Source organism: Pecten maximus, chromosome 6 (assembly GCF_902652985.1).
Source record: "Pecten maximus chromosome 6, xPecMax1.1, whole genome shotgun sequence".
NCBI lineage: Eukaryota > Metazoa > Mollusca > Bivalvia > Pectinida > Pectinidae > Pecten > Pecten maximus.
The window spans coordinates 11,254,466-11,275,568 of NC_047020.1; the positions used below are offsets into that span (position 1 = coordinate 11,254,466).

The window sequence follows — 21,103 nt, forward strand, 5'->3', positions numbered from 1 at the left end:
TGTGAGAAACCGAAATTAGATTCACAAAGGTAGACTGGGCCAATATTCTTTTTGTTGACAGATTAAAGTCAACCTCCATGCTGCCGATGGCAGCAAAAGAGTGTAAAGAAGGAAAGCTGAGCGGAATACCTTATCCAGAGGGACAGTTTGGAGGTGGATCAATGATTATTAGGGTATTGCCATGCATACAAAGACTCGTATTCGAGGAAATTGAACGGCGGCTTCGTCTTACAGCTAGTTGCAGTACTCCATATCAGGGGCAACCGCGAAATGATTCTAACCCATGACAATGCACCTTGTCATGCCGCGAGGGTCGCCCAGCAAATGTTGTACAACAACAACATACGATATCTGCAATGACCAGCTCGCGGAAGCCACACGCGGTGCTGATTGAGATTGTAACTTTCACTTTTGTTTGTGAGGGTCTTGTAGCTGCAATATCTACTTCAATCAGTTGAATACTTTGAAATAATTAAATACTTTTTATGATACGAATAATTAAATTGATGATTTAAAAAAAAATTAAAACAATATGATTGTTCATTATCATTTTTATTCAAAACGTTAGTGACAATTTAGAACTTTAGTTACGTGTAGATAAACCCCTTCCCCTCTACCCTTCATGAATATAAATATCTGTTATGTTGTTCATGAATTATATTCTCATTTTCAGCTAGTATTGTTTTAATATAATTGTTACTTTAATCATATACACACCTCAGATGCTGAATTCCTTAGAAATCCAGGCCTATTGGCACGATGACAGGAATGGTCCAGCGAGAATTTAATGTAAAGGTATGTAGTAGATGTTGTATTGAATGTTGAGTTGAGGAATGACTAAGTCGTGGTTTGTAGGTTCTTCTGTTTATACGTGTTGATGAATATGTACCATGTTGTATCCATACAATGTACGGCTAGGAGCGGCTGGAACAACGACCCGGAAGTGTTTTGGCGTTAAACGTCACTACGAAGTTTATACCTAGACGGAAATAACATAAAACTTATCAACAAAACATCTTTTCCCGAATGATTTCTGACCTCTTTGGACAAACTTTGTATTACTAATAACCCATTTCCATGCACGGGTGACCTGAAATGGTTCCTAGACTGGATAAAATCTACAAAGCATACAACAATCATCAATTATCATCGGAGGTACACATGTAGGTATCATCCAGAGATGAACAATGTGTTGTTGAAGGAATAAAACCCTACTTCGGAGATGTGTTCGAATTTGGATTACCCACTCGTCAGAAACATCTGTATTGGTATTTTTGTTCCATCAGCTATCATCCTCATTGCTGTATCGATGGCATATAAGTTCCGGTTCCGATTGAACTACTGGCTGCACATCCTTGGAATAAAGAGAGTCGGCTACAAAAGGATTCGCGACGATGCTGATTATAAATTTGACGCTTTCGTAAATACACTGTAATTCAAACGACGACAGATACTTCATTTTCAATCATATGGTCCGAGAACTGGAAAGAAAAGCTGGATGTAGACTGTGCAGACATGAAGTGACTTTGACGTGGGTAATTTTATTCTAAACAATATCACAAGAAACCTTGAACTAAGCAAGAACATAATTCAATATTATCCCTTGTCTTTCTAAACAGCGAATAGTGTAAATTTGAACTTGCATTGACACAGTCCAGAACTACACAGTAGGGTCCAGGAGTGCTGCCTGTGATACTGCTGGAAGAATTGGACACATCCATACTTTCGTCCTTTGTACGGGCGATTCTAGACACGGTCACCCATGTTCAAAATCCTGTTGATGAGTGGAAGTTGAATCCAAAAATATCATATGCTTTCGTGAATCATCCAGCCTGATTCATCATTCCGCTAATCTCTTTTAATTTGGGTTTTCGTTAAAATTTGCGTTAGTTAAATCAAGTATATTTACAGTATCCATAGAAAAAGTCTAGTTTTTCACATTCATATCACAATATTTACCATTGTATGGCACTGCCACTATATAACCTTACCAATTCAGTTGCGAGTTCACCAGCTTATGAACTGCCAAATGAAATTGAAAATTAAAAAAAAAAAAATCGCACGACAAATAAAAAATCGCAGATGGTAAATATAAGCATTGAACGGCTTTCAGTTGGCATTCATAGTCAATATGAATGCCAACTGAAAGCCGTTTAATGCTTAAATGTACCTTTGTAGTTATTAGGACTACTTGGTCATCGATTAACACCTAGTGCATGTCATACCAAAGTTAAGTGAAGGTCAGAGAATTAACATTGTTAACTTTAACAACAGAAGAAAAGAGGTTTTATACGAACTCTCTTTTAAACTGGAATTACTTAAACCACACTCTTAGTATACTTAATATATATATATAACATGTTGCCGATATGTGGAGTCTCTCTTCAAAGTGGTTATAGGATTGTCCGTGTGCAACAAGAAGAAAACAAATATTCCTGAGTAAGTTCCCGATATATTTAAGCATTGAACTGTTACCAAATGGTAGTATACAGTCGATATGAATACAATTTGGGTGACAGATGAATAGAATGTCGCCCGTTAGGGCGACATGAAATATTTATCTGTCACCAAAATTGTATTCATATCGACTGTATACTACCATTTGGTAACAGTTCAATGCTTATATTTACATTCATAATTTTATTTTATTTACTGTAGCTTAAGACGCGTTTAAATTTGCCGCTTCTCCTATCACTGACGTCATCAAGTTCAAATACCGGAACAGCCGAAATTTCCAGAAGGAATAATATAGTCCCTCATGTCGTTAACAATAGCAATCACATGAAATGTTTTTTGCACAATTTGGCTTTATATTATATGTTATAAACGTTTTTAGATATCTTCAAATTGTTCACAATTGCATAATTTCTGATTGTTTAAAAATAAAGCCGTTTTTCGGCGCATGGTATACGGTTAACATTTAGAAGTGATGCGGCGTTGAATGGGTACTGCACAGGACAGGCTCGATTCCTCGGAAACACTTATGTTTCTATCGACTGAATTTACGTTATTTTCAGAGGAATATCATCTCTTAAATTCTAAATGAACGTCGTCTTGACAGTAGGTGAAAACGATTCCAAGGATATTTCATTAGAAACAGAATCCAGTCTAACCGGTCACATCAGTGTCGCTAACTTAGCAGACGATGTTCAACTTCACAGGGGCTCGATTTTGGAGTAAGGTAGGCCTTTGACATCAGTGAATAACCACATAACTAGAATTCAGTATGCATACACAACCAGAAACCAAGTCGATACTGCCGATTTTTCGCAAGATTTAAAAAAAAAAAAAAAGGCTGGAATGTTGTCGTGTCTAGCATTTCTGACAATTCGACAACGAGCCCCTGTGTGACGACAGTGACAATTTGATTACTTCCTATAGATCAGGAATAGAGCTTATAATAATTTTGTGTCGAGTCGGTCGACTTCATTTTTTCTATTATTAACTTTTACTCTCATAACTTGCGTTGCTTTTTTTTGTGGTGGTTTACGTAGATCAATGCTAGCATTCGAAATCTCTCCTGGCCGAATGTAACTGGGGACCATTGTTTTGACCAGCAACACCTGGGGCTGTATCCCTACTCTGACCGAATCACTGTAAATTGTAGTATACACTCTGATGAATACAATTTGGTTTACTAACGACATATAGGCAAATGCAACACAGAATGTAAATATATATATGTGTGTGTCTATAGGTGACTATAAACCCAGTAGCACGCTTTTATGGAATATGATCCTATTTTATATATGACTGTATCCTATTCACAGACTAAAACGATCTTTGAATATGTTTAGAATCAATGTTCGTAAATTGTAACCTACACATGAAAGTTTTTATACAATATGACTTCTGAAGGGCCGAATTTCAATGGTGCACGAATGTTAGTGAATGGGACTTTCAATAAAAAACTCATTCTGTGTTCAGAAAAAACTATTAATTTCTATTAGGGGTGTTGGGTTTGGTACATCTGACAGGTTTCGCTAACATTACAATGTAACATATTGTACAAGGTGTCTTTTCGATCGATTGTAGATTGTTAATGTTTCCGCGAAATTCTTATTTCACATCAATATAGATATGATAATACCTGTAAATATACCTCACTTATTATCAAACATGGCGTATTAAGTTGATTTTAAAGAGATTATTGTATATTCTTATCGAAAAAACTGTCCGACTCCTGTGTTTATTTTATAGATATTATAAGACATCTCACTGAGGTTTTATCTTCAGGTACAAAACAACTACAACACATGTACAACGAACAGTAAGAGGTTTAACACTGCCGTATGGACAGCTTTTGAGAGAATATGACATCTTTATATAAACGTGACGCGTTTTACTAACAACATTACGGCCGCGTAAAGAAAGTTCATGTCATGTTTTTACATGCTTAACATAGATCTTTGAATGAATATTTCGGACCGTTGGCTTACCCACATTATCGAGATACTACCTCTTCGCTAACAAGCGCTTTAATGACTGAATTCAACTGTCATACTCGAGATGTAATAACTTCAGAACAATGTTTCGTTCAAGCACAGTTCCACACGAAGTTCACTCTGAGGTTCAAATGACCTAGATTAAATAAAGGGAATGTAAATGTGTAACTGACGACAGGTTCAAAGGTATTAACGTGAATAAATCAATACTCTACAATCACAAAGGTAAAGACGTCAATAAATCAATAATCTAAAATCACAAGGTAAAGACGTGAATAAATCAATAATTTACAATCACAAGGTAAAGACGTGAATAAATCAATAATGTACAATCACAAGGTAAAGACGTCAATAAATCAATAATCTACAATCACAAGGTAAAGACGTGAATAAATCAATAATTTACAATCACAAGGTAAAGACGTCAATAAACCAATAATGTACAATCACAAGGTAAAGACGTCAATAAATCAATAATCTACAATCACAAGGTAAAAACGTCAATAAATAAATACTCTACAATCACAAAGGTAAAGACGTCAATAAATCAATAATTTGCAATCACAAGGAAAAGACGTCAATAAATAAATAATCTACAATCACAAGGTAAAGACGTCAATAAATCAATACTCTACAATCACAAAGGTAAAGACGTGAATAAATCAAAAATTTACAATCACAAGGTAAACACGTCAATAAATCAATAATCTACAAACACAATTCAATCATTTCAATCAAATGACGATATAAATCATACAATTCGAGATTTATTAAAAGAAGTAGAAAAGTAGATAGTTTGTTTATGTGTATAGCTAGGTATCTATTTGTTTCTGAAGTTATTTGAAACTTCTTCAACAGGTCTTGACCAAATACAATGGCAACTTGAAATTGACAAAAACAGGTGACCTGTACAGTGCATTAATCTATAACAGGTAACTTTTGTAAGGTCACAGGACACGGGTGAACGAGCATTATCAATCATTAACCTGTAAACGAGAACAAAATAGCTATGGCTGTGTAAGATATTTACAAATAAACATTTAAAAAAAGATACGCCAGGAAGTATGGAGTGATGTAAAAAAAGTTATGATGCTTGCATACCAGGAAGAAAAGCATATAAACATTTGAATAGACACATCGTCGACCTGCACGGGATATCCCTCTTCCTTCTGGTTCAAGACGAAGCAGGTAAGTGTGAAGCGTTTAAATTTTAAGAAATATTTACTGGTCACTTGTTACAATTATGCATGCTTTATTTTGAGTACATGTATATAAGGTTAATTCGAGAAAATGATTAGTTTATGGGAGTATGAATTAGGTAGTGTTCACGTTCCTTTGCTCTTTGGAGAAAATGTCTGTGTATATTCCGATGATGAGCGAATGGTTGAGAACGTCAGAACGGGGCAACTTAGGAAACATAGCTGGATGCCTAGACCTGACATATGATTGGGCTTTTAACGAAATCCTCGATTTTCCTGCTAGATGATATTTAAAATACTATTTCGGACAGAACTATTGCTATCAAGATTATCTAAAATAATGCACCGTGTATTTGTACGTCAATTAATATATTTCTGTGATCTACATATTGTTTTTGTATTGGAACCCATGTTGGTTACTAATCTGATATTCTTAAGGCACCCACGTATTTCTATAATTCTGAAAGAATGTCTATAATCCACATACAATCTTGATAATTATAACACAATCTCTGGAATTTCAATGGAATCTGTAATTCTCATACAATATTTGTAATATTCAACTGCCTATTCAGTTTTGGTAAATATAATGATACATGTACAATCGGGGTAGATTGGATTAACGAGTGATATCAGAGGAGATGCAAACTGTAGGAAACTCAATAATATCCTCCACATGCATCATTGATTAGGGAAGTTGTATCAGTATATTAATCCTTTGATAGCATAGGCAATGTATATGTGTCATTTGAGACTTATTATGCGGAAACATCCAACAATATCTCGACAAATCAGCGTTTATATTTACGATTTGCAGTTGTGCTCTTAACGACAGTTTAAAATAGTAAAATATGAATGAGGCGGAAGAAATTGGCTCACAATTTAAATTGACTGACTTAAGAATAGATGAATCACCGGAAAACCATCGAGACTAAATATGAATGTCGTCGTTACACACGGGAACAAGTGGATGACTCTGAATTAAGGTTATCAGGAAAAAATAAATCATAGCGATATTTCATTAGATACAATTTCATGATAAATTAAAAAAACAGCATCAAACTCATATACATGTGTTTAACAAGTCTAATTATACTGATCGAAACAAAAAACAAGAATTATGACAGGGTACTCATATCAAACGAATACAAACTCAAACTTAAATGGAAGGACTGGTTAAGATGGAATACATTTTTTCGACTGTCGTGCTTTCTCAATATCTGAAAAAATTCCATGGGTAACCGAAAGATAGGTTATAGTATTATCAAGCACATAACAATGAGAGAATACATTTGTTTGATTTTTGTTCAACGGCACATATCCTAAGTAAACAAATGGGTAGTGATGATCATCGGAACTAAAAGGGGGCTAAAATAATGAAAGAGACAACGAATAGATGATGTACATTATAACGTCAAAGGGGATAAGGTAGGAAAAGGGACATCAGAGTCTATAAGATAGACTGATGACTTTCAAATTACTGAATAGTACCTACGAATTCTTGGAACTGAAATGACTTTTCATATCCGTATCCGGGACTCGAAAACACATGTAGTTATCGCGAATGTGCTCAAAATCGGAACATTCAATGAAAAATTGTCTCCTTGAAATCGAGTGTCACATATACGAATTTCCTCTCTATGATCTTTCTGACTGGGAATAGATGTCTCAAGGATGCTACACTTCCAATAGAGTGTAATATATTGTTATCATGTGGACAATAAATGACATGTAGGATATAAATAGCATATGGTGGAGGGTCAAACCAATGGTACATGCATCGACGGAAAAAGATGAAGGTGCCGTCTGGTTGTCGAAGCTGAAGCGCAAACAATAGCAGTACAACAGGCTGCATCAACATTCTCACCTTGTTTTGATCCATCTGTGTAAAGTTTTGTATGAGAAGGATATTTCGACATACATTCCCCAAAGGAGGATTTATATTCTTCGGGCAATACACCTCTTACCTCGCAAATGTATTGTAAAGTTAAAATCAATTGCCTGTATATTCCATAGGGAGATATGTCAAATTCAAAGTTTATGTTGAATTCTTGAAGAAGATTTGGAATTCGAAAAAAATTGTTGGCAGAAGTTTTGGGTTTGTGTAAATATATAATGGTGTATTGGGTTGAATGCTTGGTCAAAATCAGGATATTTAGTTTATCCAATAGCTAACAAACGCGATCAAACATGAAGGAAAACGGCATCGAAAATTTTAAGCTAGTGTTGTTTTGTTCACAAATGATTGTTACTTTAACCCCATGTAATTCTAATAAAAATTAAAACAAATCCAGGCATACTGGCACAATGAAAGGAATGGTTCAGTGTGATTCCAATCACTTTCTCCCTTGACTTAATCAGTAACTTAGGGTATCTGATGTAATTTGGAAAATCTCAGATACATGTACCCTTCAGATTATGTAAACATCATATATTTCATCATTTAATGATGAATAATGTCTTATTGTTTTATTGCAGGTCCATCATTCGAGCGGCGTCATGAATCAATATTTAGGAACGCTCCTTTTCATGCTTGTATTCTACCAGACTTGTAATCAATGTGAAACATTGTATCGTATCGATCAGTGTCCTCTTATCACGTGCAAATGTTCTCCTAAATCGAAGCTGGTGAACTGTACAGGAAGCGATATGAAGTATATACCAGTTTTACCCACATATGCACAAAATGTTATATTTACAAAAACTAACTTTCCAAATATAACGGCGGAGTTTTTGTACAATCTTACTTTAATCCGTGTTATAAGATTACATTTTGTCGACACATTGACCCGCATCATCGACCCGGATGCATTTGTCAAACTTACAAACTTGTCTACTTTGGAGATCAGTGGATCTTATGAATTAAAGCCAGACATGATTTCTCCAATCTTGCTGTTAACACCTAGAATAGAGACTGTTCAGCTGAAATCCAATCACTGGGAGACCATTCCAGGTGACATGTTTTTAGGATTACATAACTCATCGATCCAATCAATAACACTTAGGGACAATGTAATAGAAAGTATAAGTGGGACATATTTTTCGGATTTGCGGTTTTTGAAAAGATTGGATTTATCAAACAATCAACTATTAGACTTAAACTTGACAGGATTAGAATCTACATCAATCTCTTACATCAACCTAGCCAACAATAATTTCCGTAAAGTACCATCATTCTGTGGACCAACTGGACAACCCACGGGTAAATACAAAACTCTAGACTTTCAGAAAAACTATCTTCAAAAACTAGATGGATCTTCATTTCAATGTCTGCAGGTTTTACAAAACCTTAATCTTGACAGGACCTCTATAACAGTTATACGGACCAACACATTTGTGAAACTACCAAAACTAGAAAAACTCTCGCTGACTCACATCGGTGATCATTTAAGATCGATACAGGGGTTTGCATTCAATTCCTCAAGTCTCAAAGAAACTATACTTCATGGATAATCGATATAGATTTGAAAAGGCGCCATCGTTGTATAGCAAACTATTTTCTGATCTACCAAATCTCCTGAGGCTTGAGCTAACAGGCAACTTCTTACCATCAGATTCTAAATCTCTAGGAGAAATGTTTACATCGTTGAAAAAATTACAGATACTGATATTACAAAATACATTCCTTAAGGCACTACCTCGTAACGTCTTCCAACAGATGACTAACTTAAGATATCTTGTATTAATTGGGAATTACATAAGTGGCTGGAACGACGACCCGGAAGTGTTTGGCAATTTTACATCATTACGACGATTATACCTTGACGGAAATAACATAAAACTTATCAACAAAACGTCTTTTCCCGAAAGGTTTCTGAACTCTTTAGAGAGATTTTGTATTACAAATAACCCATTTTCATGCACGTGTGACTTGAAATGGTTCCTTGACTGGATAAAATCTACCAAACATACAACAATCGTCAACTATCCTCTGAGGTATACATGTAGGTTTCCTCCAGAAATGAACAATGTGTTGTTGAAGGATTACAACCCTACTTCGGAGATGTGTTCCAATTTGGATTACCCACTCGTCAGAAACATCTGTATTGGTATTTTTGTTCCATCAGCTATCATCCTCATTGCTGTATCGATGGCATATAAGTTCCGGTTCCGATTGAACTACTGGCTGCACATCCTTGGAATACGGAGAGTCGGTTACAAAAGGATTCGCGACGATGCTGATTATCAATACGACGCTTTCGTTATCTATTCAAATGACGACCGGAATTTCATTTTCAATCATATGGTGCCAGAACTAGAAGAAAAATCTGGATGTAGACTGTGCATACATGAACGAGACTTTGACGTAGGCCACTTCATTCTAGACAATATCACGACAAGCTTTGAACGAAGCAAGAACATCATTCTCGTGTTATCCCGCGCCTTTCTAAACAGTGAATGGTGTAAATTTGAACTTGCATTAACACAGTCTAGAACTGCACAGGAGGGTCCAGGAATGCTGACTGTGATACTGCTGGAAGAACTGAACACAGTCATACTTCCGTCCTCTGTACGGGCGATTCTAGACACGGTCACCTACACCGAATGGTCAGTTGAGAAAGCCGGGCAGAGCAGAGTATGGGCCAAAGTATTAACAGCATTGAACATCCACGTTCAAAATCCCGTTGATGAGTGATCATATCCTGAAAAATACTGATTTGGAGTTTGTGCTTCAAACTGGCAATTCGATTTACGCAAATATTAGTCTTTAAATGTTTAGGGTTTGAAGCAGGTATTGAAAGGCATTGGAAAGGGGACAGGATAGCCCAGTCGGTTAGAGTTTTGGCCTATGTAACCTCATATGAAAACCCGAGCTGCATGTTTCGAGGCTCCCTGTGAAGGTGGCAAGGTACTTTAATTTCATTATGCTGGATGATATGGGCCTCCCGTATGTTGTTCAGTGATGTAATCACCAGATTCCACAATGATACCACCGCTAAAATGGCTCACGGTGCGATAAACCAACACACAAGCTAAAAAAAAAAAAAAAATCTACTTTTAAATCTCTCTCTCTCTCTCTGTCTCTCTCTCTCTCTCTCTGTCTCTCTCTCTCTCTCTCTGTCTCTCTGTCTCTCTCTCTCTCTGATGAGTATGACGATGATTATTACTATTATTATATGATGATTAGTATGATTAGTATGATGATGATGGTATGATGATGATGATATGATGATGATGATGACTACGATGATGATGATGATATTATGATGAGATTATAATGATGATGATTATGATGATGATGATGATGATGATGAAGTTTATCATGATGATCACTGATGATGATGATGATGATGATGATGATGATGATATTATGATGATGATGACTATGAGATGATGATATCATGATGAGATCATGATGATGATGATGAAGTTTATTATGATGATGACTGATGATGATGAGATTATGATGGTTATAAGTATGATGATTATGATGATAATGATTATTGGGATGATTAGTATGATTATGATGATGATGATGAGATTATGATGACGATGGCTATGTATTTATGTATTAAAAATGTCTTTAAAAATAAAAAAAAAAATATTTAAAAAAAATTCCTGTTAAAATGGTAGTATATTGCGAGGGGGCTGCAGTGGCCGAGTGGTTAAGGTGTCCCGACACACTCTGGTTCGCGAGTTCGAAACCCACGCGAGTCCTGGCACGTCCTTAAACGACCCTGGCTGTTAATAGGACGTCAAACAAAATAAATATAAACATATTTTGATATATTTGTTCTGCATTGTCATTACTAAGGCTAGTTCCGTGTTTTGATACCATACCATAACACGGTCATAGTATTCTGCAAAACACATGTTGCTAATTAGCCTAGCTTTCTATCGTCGCTTTTTTCTAGAAAAGTAAGCGAGGTCAAATGATTTCGATCATATGACAGAAAATAGCTTAAAATATGAATTGCAAATATTGATTGTTTAAATTTAAGAAATCAATGTCTTTGTGGGATTTTTTCACGCACTATACTTCTTTTGCAGGGGAAGTCGCTAGACAAAATTCCATTGGCAATTCCGTCGGCTGTTCTACATGTTGAACAGAACAGACTTCAACAACTTTGAATTAAAAAGTTACATTCAAACGAAAATACGAATATTAGGAATATGAAAAAAGCAAATGTAAGCATTAAACAGTATTTTGTTCCTTGTTTTTTAAGCAATAGGAGGCAAATAATTGTTAAAAATAGCAAGACCTCCGATGGGATGGATATTAAGACTGGTGTTCCTGAGGGGTCAATACAAGGTCCTTTGTTGTTTTGAATTTACGTAAATGATATCGCCGATGGTATTAATGCTAAGATAAAACCTTTTTTGCAGATGTCTCCCTTTAAATCAATCAAGACACTTCGCTTAGATGTGCAGACTTGTTGAATGATAGTTTTAGGTAAAAGACATACCTGGTCTGATAATTAGTTGGTTAAATTTAATCCTGAAAAAACTGAATCACTCTGGATTAGTAGGAAACTAAACAAGCCCCAACAGCCCGTTCTATATATGAATGACATTCCGGTTACTGGGGTCAAACACCATATACATATAGGATTTTTTTCTCATGATGGAACTTTAACAGAACAAGTAAATTACATGACTAAAAAAGCTTCTGCCAAACTTTCAAATCTTAAAAAAAGACTGATTTAATATTGATAGGAAATCGCTTCGAACGCTTTCCGTAAGAAATGTACCTGTTTAGAACGTAATCCATACAGATATGGATACATGTTGTCAGTCGGATAATCAAACCATCTGGCCGCAAAAATTATATTCTGTAGTCCGTTTTATTTAGAAATAGAACAGAAATAGAAAATGAAATTCACAATCTTTTTCATTATTTCAGATGTATAGGACAAACCTTTATCGGAAATATTGCCATGGGCATATTACATGTTGTTTTTTTTTTTTTTTTTATATAAAAAACGTTAACCAGTTAAAATGATACTTGGCATTTGTGGCATAACTTATAAATACATGTGATTTGTTGTAAAAGTCTTACGACACGCATAAAGAACACTCATAAATAAATAAATGAGGACAAACAAATAAATCGATGAATAAAAATGAAATCATTCCGATAGTTTATACCGGGAATACGCGCCTGGTAAAACTCTTCTTCTTCTTTTTTTTTTTTTTTTTTTATATCCTAACAAGTTCAAGTTCATTATTTAATTTGAGTCTTCAGACTCATCAGCATCATCAACATACATTATTATACACATTAACATGACACTGACAATATCAAAAATAGATAAATAAAATACGTGTAAGAGACAATATACTCGGAGAGCCTAACTAAGTTTATGAAATTCTGTTGGCATTTACCACTTAAATATACTTGGCCGAATTTTCTTATTCTTTTTGTATAACGGAGATACATAGCGACCGATGACGTCATTCGCAACTTAAAGCCAGCTGGAAGCTGGATGGAAATTAAATTAAAACTATCTACACAATTATCACACTTTAAACTGTTGAAGGTAAAATGTATGTCACCAGGTCAAACGATTAGGACTTACGTCAGTTGACAGGAAGTTGATAATACATTAGCTGAGCTATAAGAAGCTACATCCCGTTGTTAATAACTGATTGCGTGATTGACGTGATTTCGTAAATCAACATACGCAACCAACATAGTCCCGATATAATACTCTTGGGTAAGGACATTATCTAATTATCTAGTAAAATGGCGTCCTGTATAGCAGTCACTTAAATCAATCCTGTGAAATAATGCGAAAACTCATTTTAGTGACATATGCTTATTTCCTGAAGATAACTGAAAACAGAATGTGTACTCCCAGCAAACAGAATGTATACTCCCTAAAAACAGAATGTGCACTCCCTGAAAACAGAATGTGTACTCCCTGAAAACAGAATGTGCACTCCCTGAAAACAGAATGTGCACTCCCTGAAAACAGAATGTGCACTCGCTAAAAACAGAATGTGCACTCCCTAAAAACAGAATGTGTACTCCCTGAAAACAGAATGTGTACTCCCTGAAAACAGAATGTGCACTCCCTGAAAACAGAATGTATAATCCCTAAAAACAGAATGTGCACTCCCTAAAAACAGAATGTGCACTCCCTGAAAACAGAATGTGCACTCCCTGAAAACAGAATGTGTACTCCCTGAAAACAGAATTCGTACTCCCTGGAAACAGAATATGCACTCCCTGAAAACAGAATGTGCATTTCCTGAAAACAGAAAGTGCATTTCCTGAAAACAGAATGTGCACTCCCTGGAAACAGAATGTGCGCTCCCTGAAAACAGAATGTGTGTTCCCTGAAAACAGAATGTGCACTCCCTACAAACAAAATGTGTACTCCCTACAAACAGAATGTGTGTTCCCTAACAGAATGTATACTCCTTACAAACGGAATGTGTACTCCCTGAAAACAAAATGTGTACTCCCTACAAATAGAATGTGTATTCCCTGAAAACAGAATATGTGCTCCTTGAAAACAGAATGTGTACTCCCTACAAACAGATGTGTACTCCCTACAAACAGATGTGTACTCCCTACAAACAGATGTGTGCTCCCTACAAACAGATGTGTACTCCCTACAAACAGATGTGTACTCCCTACAAACAGATGTGTACTCCCTACAAACAGATGTGTACTCCCTACAAACAGAATGTGTACTCCCTACAAACAGAATGTTTGCTCCCTACAAACAGAATGTGTGCTCCCTACAAACGGAATGTGTACTCCCTACAAACAGAATGTGTACTCCCTACAAACAGAATGTGTACTCCCTACAAACAGAATGTGTACTCCCTACAAACGGAATGTGTACCCCCTGAAAACAGAATGTATACTCCCTACAAACAGAATGTGTACTCCCTGAAAACAGAATGTATACTCCCTACAAACGGAATGTGTACTCCCTGAAAACAGAATGTATACTCCCTACAAACGGAATGTGTACTCCCTGAAAACAGAATGTGTACTCCCTGAAAACAGAATGTTTACATTTGAAATACAAATTCTATTGTTGATATAGTTGTTGATTTTATTTAAAAGAGTGCATCTGTCATATAGTTGGGGAAAAAAAGAATTTATGTTGTAATTCTACAAATATGACACAAATAAAATGATATAATTTGTTGCAAGTTGACGTGGGACAGGTATCATCGAGGTGTGCGATAATTGTATAATATAAAGTATATCACACGCTTCAAAATTTGCCAGTTATGTAACGTGTCACCAACACTAATGTATATTTTACTCTGCATTCCGATGGGTTTGAACGTGAGAATGACGTCATCCTCAGCGTTGTATTTCTTTTGGTTCCAATTTTAAATGTCAAAAGATCATAGAACGAAACAAATATGATGCCGAATTCTATTCTACCCCAATCAGAATATGTCCGAGTCTGTTTAATTCATGAAAACAATATGTTGACGCTTAGCTTCAGATGACCAATTTGAATATTTGGTGCAATGCTGCAGCTTTGAATTTGATACCGATTTTAGGATCATCGAATGATTTTATAACTGACAATATATATATGTCAACATGCATGAAGGCTATATTTTGCCACAACTAAAAATCTGTCATTTCAAACTAAAATATATAAGCCAGTATCTTGAATAAATATGTCATGTTTGAACCTTAATAATAATATCTTGCTTTATCGATTTCACAGGGTGGTGAATTGAGATGGCTTTAAGACAGAAGCTACTTATTCAAAATACAGTATTTTTTCTCTAAATAGTATACACCAATCAGTCAGTAACACGAACGGAATTGTTACTTATTACTAGGACTACATTGGAGGTTTGTCTAACCTATAGTTTAGTACGCGTTACACGTGACCAAATCTATTAAAAAGATTGGACAATAGGGCAGAATGACAGACAAAGCCTTTCTATATACATTAATTATGTCTGAAAAGTAGCCAATCTGGAATAAACAATGAGGTGTGATATTTCAAAAATATTAGAAATGATAACAATAACTTAAAATAATTCATATTAACACAAAGTTAATGGGAAGTAATGCATGAAGAAAACAACTCAACCACTACCTTACACAAGGAGGCATAAGAATGTAATTGTAATTGTGATATATATATATATATTAAAAACACGTTGATCTCTAAAACATAAGCGCTTTCATGATTTTTTCAGACGCTTTACATTGTTAGGCTTACATGGTTGCCTACATAGTAACAAAGTATGACGTCATCAATAATTAGTTAATTATACTTTGTTACATCATATTGATTTGAGATAAGTATGTCTACCACAGTCTGTTCAATTTAAGTTTTAAAATTCTAATAAAATATTTGTCCTTTCTTTCAATGAAAGGGAAATATTTTGAACCGTTTCTTTTTGTGTATATAAAGATGTTCGCTATGTTGAATTTTTCCAAATTCTGGCATATAAACATTTTGTTTGTGCCCGCGAACCCTGGCCGGAACAGTAGTGCTATATCCAATATAGTATTTCTTACATCTTGGGCATGTTATGACATAAATTACGTTTTTGGATTCGTATGTCATGTTGGCATTTATAGAAAAATTCCTTTGACTATATCGATAGGATGTCCCATCTTCTAAATGTATACATGCGCCGCATAGTGGATCTTTACAAACTGTTACCTTAAATTCTGCTTGATCCTCGAAATTCGACTTGCATAAAACTCTTCATTTGGCTTGCCGCTTACTATTGATAAATTGTTCACTTTTAAATATATTTTTCATTTGAGTTCATCTTTTAGTAAAACATTTAAGTTGGTAACTGTTCGGCTAATATTCCGATTTCGTTGGTTGTGTGTTGTCACTAACGGTATCATTGATGTCTCTTCCTTTTGCTGAAGAGATTGCAATTCTGTTCGGTTTATTGCGGTTGCATTTTTTCATTCTATTCTCTATAAATTCTGTCGGATAATGTTGAGATTTGAGGTAGACCCTTCATTCTTAGAAGCGCGGTTTTCCGTGGGCTTTCCTAGCTGACGATTGCGCAAATGTTTCTAGCCAAATTGTATTGGATTGCGCGTTTGTTTTTGTGTCCAGGACGACATAAACCGAAGTGGGGATATTGGTGGGTACCCGTTGGTTTATAATATTGTGATTGATCAGTAGTGTAATCCAATGCTATGTATCTTTATACTTTTAAATATCAGTTTAAGCAGTATTTCTCACGATTTTGCATACCTTAATCCTTCTGAAGGATGTGTTAATAATTCATGATAGTTGTTATCTGCTGTAATCGAAGAAATGCTTGTCAGTGTTTCATCGACGATGTTTATACCTTGCCATGCTTGATGTTCAGACCGGAAATGACGTTTAGGATTGTGTGAAAGTTCTTTTTAGTATCAATAATACAGCAGTATTTTCAACTTAGTTATATGAATGCTTTATTAATCTTGAAGATATGATTAATGGACTTATTAGCAACGTATTTTATTTATTGTTTATTATTATCGTGGTAATGAGATCTCGGGATTCCGATGGATAAACTGACGGTAGAACAGTAGCACGAGAAAACCGACCGCGTTCCATGATTTCTTCCAACATGATTCGCTTGACATTTAGCTAGTGACTAGAACAGGTGTGTATTGTATGTGTAATGTGTGTGTATCATCCACCAGGTAACTTGGTGAATGCCTAGTCCCGATGCGGCTTGTCTAGTTGGAGAGTTTGATTGTTACTAGGTCCAGTATAGAGAGTAAGATTAATGTATGTGATATTCATTATGTCAAACAGAGTAGAAGTTTAAACAGAGTAGGAGTTAAGTAATTCTTTTATAGGTTTCCAGTGAGTATGAGTTTGTACTGAGAGTGTTTTTGTGATGAAGTGATCTTAGGGAAGTTCAGGTTTTAAATCTTTAATGGATAATTGATAATGTATTGCTAATTTATGTGTGTAAATCCAGGAACGATAAATTATTAACATAGTTTCCAATTCTCATCGGATATAGATGCTTGTAATAGTAACTGGTCCATGTATATACACTTATTTACTCTTTAAGACTTCAATATTCTAGGAGTAATGGTAAAGTTTCTAAAACGAATGTACATCACATCTCATTTCAACTTAGAAGGTTGAAAGATTGTGCGAGTCAGTTAGGATTTTTAATGTAATTTATTGCTTTGTTTTTGTATGCGTTCCCTACTTAATTCAATATTGAACTTTATTTCACTCTTCTAGTTTTCCTTTACAATCGAGGCTCTACATGAGAATCATGACTTAGTCATGGAACCATTTGATGGTTTAGTGCTAATGCAGCACTTGTATAGTCATTTTGACTGTCTGGTCATCTTATCTGATATTGGAATATATAGCTACTGTCTTTTACCGAACTAATGTTTTGAAGGGATCTTCGTTTGCAGTGTGCTTGTTGTAATGAAGGCTGCTGCATATCATAATTCCGAGGACAGTCTTGTTATGGGACAGCCACTCTTCAAACACCACCAGAACACATTCGAGGCGAGGCTGTCACCCAAACTGGTACACTAGACACTGGTGCATATAGTTCGTGTAACATCCCCCAGAACGTTGCTGATAATGGTCCATACCTGACCAGATAACCCATACACACTTACATACCCCCTCCCCGCATACACTTTTATATACACATACTGTTAGCATATACTTTCATAAACAATATTGCCAGACTTGGACATAAGTCCACGTTCACATATCGCACATGTCAATGCTGCCAACAACTGTAACAATTAAGAATAAATTAATTTAATGAATATTGAGTGTAATTATTTACCATGTCAAGATAAGTCCGTGTAATAATCAGTAATCGTGCTCAACTTGAAGCTCTTGAATGTAATTTAGAATCATAATGTTTTTATTTTGACTGAAAACCAACTATAGATCATATTACAGATTTAAACAATAAAAATATTACACTAAACTTATCCATTGTCAATTATATTTAGACTGGGTAGCTGCACAATAGTAATGATATACTAGGTTTCCAGTTGAACATGACAGTGTGGCAAATGTGTGACAGACCACAATTTCCCACGCAGTTTTCATCAAAACAAGTCGACTCCGGATGGGCAAACCAAATATGCTTGGGTTCTATGTTATTAATTGTGTTAAAATGAACAACTAAAAGTTAACATTTAATATACTTTATTGAAATGAAAAACGTAAACAAATACACACGGAAACGACAAGATTCCTCTTTTATAAGCCATCGCTTGGAAAGCATGATTCTATACATTACATTCAGGACAACACAAGTACACATTTAAACACGAACCTTGCAGCTATTAACTGGTGAAGAAAGACGGGGAACTAAAAACAGATCAAAATGCTTATATTCACCTAAGAAACAGCACGTGTGCTGTCGTGTTAAAGTAACCCAACAGCCGATACGAGACAAGATGATGACAGAAGACGTCATACAGCCAATCAGCAAAAAGCTACTGGATAGCTTCGGAAATAGATAGAGTCACACGACATATTTGCAATCACAATGAATTTAGTCTCTCTAATATAGTGTGATTACCCTTCTTCTAAATATTGACACTTACCGCACCTATAATCCCAACTGTTACGTTATAATTTGGTTTTCTCCCATCTCAATGTCCGATCTCTCAGAAATTAAATAGATATTATTGAGGCAGAATTACATGACAGTGAAATATTGTGTCTAACAGAAACCCATCTTAACCATAATATTACAGACTCAGAAATCATTTACTACAAAAACACACAATTAGAAGACAAGATCTTGAACATGATTATGTAGAAATGATCTGGATTGAAGTACTTAATGATAAGAATACTGGAATAAGCTTGACCATGTTCTAGATAATGCCTGTAATACTGCTATGGACATTATAATAACAGGTGACATAAATGTAGATATGCTGAACATTACTGGTGACCATAATCTAAGTAGACTTCTAGTTAAATATAATCTTACTAGTATATTTGATGAACCAACAAGAGTTACAGAGACTACTTCTACTGCTATTGATATACTTTTCTCTAATAACATAAATCTAATAAAAAATACTACGGTGAAAACACAAATATGCAGCGATCATTCAATTGTTCACTTTACTTGTTCAAACTCTGTATTTAAACGTAAAGCCTACAAAAAAAAAAAAAAATTATAATGATGCAGATTTTGATCAAATGAATAGTACTATAAATAACATTGATTGGGATTCATTAGCAAATAATTTGAACGCTAATGAATTTAATAACCACCTAACAGATATCATAAATAAGCAAATAGAAGAATGTATTCCTAGTAAAACTATAACTATACGCCCGAATGACAAACCCTGATTGAAAAACAATATCAGGCTGAAAATCAGACAACGAAATAGATTACACCGTAGAGCTAAAAATACTAACTCGGAAACAGATTGGGCTAATTTTAGACACATGAGGAATGAAATTGTTGACCTAGTAAGAGAAGCGAAAAGGATTTTTTATGATAACTTGTAAGGGAGACATCCCATGATAAATTATACATCGAAACTGAAATTGAAACTCTTGACTGTAGACGAAAGTATCACAAACTTGTATTAATGTACAAAATATTAAACAATGAAACACCTGAAAACCTTGCAGATATTATTGAACCACACATTCATGACAACACACACATTAGATATCCATTTAGAAATAATCGACTTTTCAACCCCCCACTTTGCTGAACTGAAAGTTACTCAAAAGGTTTTTTCCCAACGAATTTAATCAACTAGACAGGATGTAATCTATGTAACCAATAATGTCAATTTTGACATACTAAAATGTGTAACACAGTACATACATGAAACTGAAAGATTTGATATTTGACATACATCATCCCCCATTTTTAATTTTTAATTTTTATTTCCATTTCCTATTTTTATTCTTCATTGAAACTTATTTAGTTATGTAACATATACAGTACACCTCTAATACCCTATTAATGCACAAATGGTGGAGAATGGACTGGATGGAAATTGGCATTGTTGTAATATAGTTTATTTAATATACATGTTAAAACGAGGTAACTTCTACAGCAGCAATTTTAGACTGAACATATAATTTGTAAGCTTTTCTGTAACTCCACTCACAAACTACATGTATATATACATATTTGGTGAAATTGGGTTTTGATCCCCATCAGTGGGTGGCTATTATGTTATATACATATGGACTGTCGGCCTGTAGCTGTTGGGGGAATAGGCTCAATTTGACCAAATAGGCATATCTATACATCTCACAACAATTCAATCATCTTTTAATAAGTTACTTTTTTCTAATCATGCAAAAATCAGAACAATCTTAGAAGATACCTCCCTTCTTATTGTATAATCCACATTGGTTTTACGTAAATATGTTTAAGTTTGTTTACCTGTTTTATGTAAGGAGAGGACTTTAAATAAAGGCTCTGCCTGAGGTCCAATCCTATATTGATATATAACGTCAGTCAATAAATATGTTGAAATTGAAACTGAGTTTGGTTTTCTCTAAAACAGTCCTG

The 21,103-nt window shown here is 34.9% G+C and overlaps 2 protein-coding genes across 2 annotated transcripts; both read left to right on the forward strand.

The window, feature by feature from the left end:
• The first annotated feature begins 759 nt into the window (after positions 1-759).
• On the forward strand, positions 760-9,119 carry LOC117330034 (leucine-rich repeat-containing protein 4C-like). The gene is made up of 2 exons (XM_033888253.1): positions 760-795; positions 8,123-9,119. Exons 1-2 carry the CDS (start codon positions 760-762, stop codon positions 9,095-9,097), a joined length of 1,011 nt encoding a protein of 336 aa, XP_033744144.1. The 3' UTR covers positions 9,098-9,119.
• Positions 9,103-10,658, forward strand: LOC117328958 (toll-like receptor 1). The gene has a single exon (XM_033886594.1). The coding sequence runs from the start codon at positions 9,219-9,221 to the stop codon at positions 10,278-10,280; it is 1,062 nt and encodes a 353-aa protein (XP_033742485.1). The 5' UTR covers positions 9,103-9,218; the 3' UTR covers positions 10,281-10,658.
• The last annotated feature ends 10,445 nt before the right edge of the window (positions 10,659-21,103 follow it).

What these genes read in the sequence shown, in the direction of transcription:
- LOC117330034 (XM_033888253.1), top strand. Translation starts at nt 760, where the DNA reads ATGACAGGAATGGTCCAGCGAGAATTTAATGTAAAG. An exon ending in AGCGAGAATTTAATGTAAAG is followed by an intron (nt 796 to 8,122) that starts GTATGTAGTAGA and finishes GTTTTATTGCAG; the next exon opens with GTCCATCATTCGAGCGGCGT.
- LOC117328958 (XM_033886594.1), top strand. Translation starts at nt 9,219, where the DNA reads ATGTTTACATCGTTGAAAAAATTACAGATACTGATATTACAAAATACA.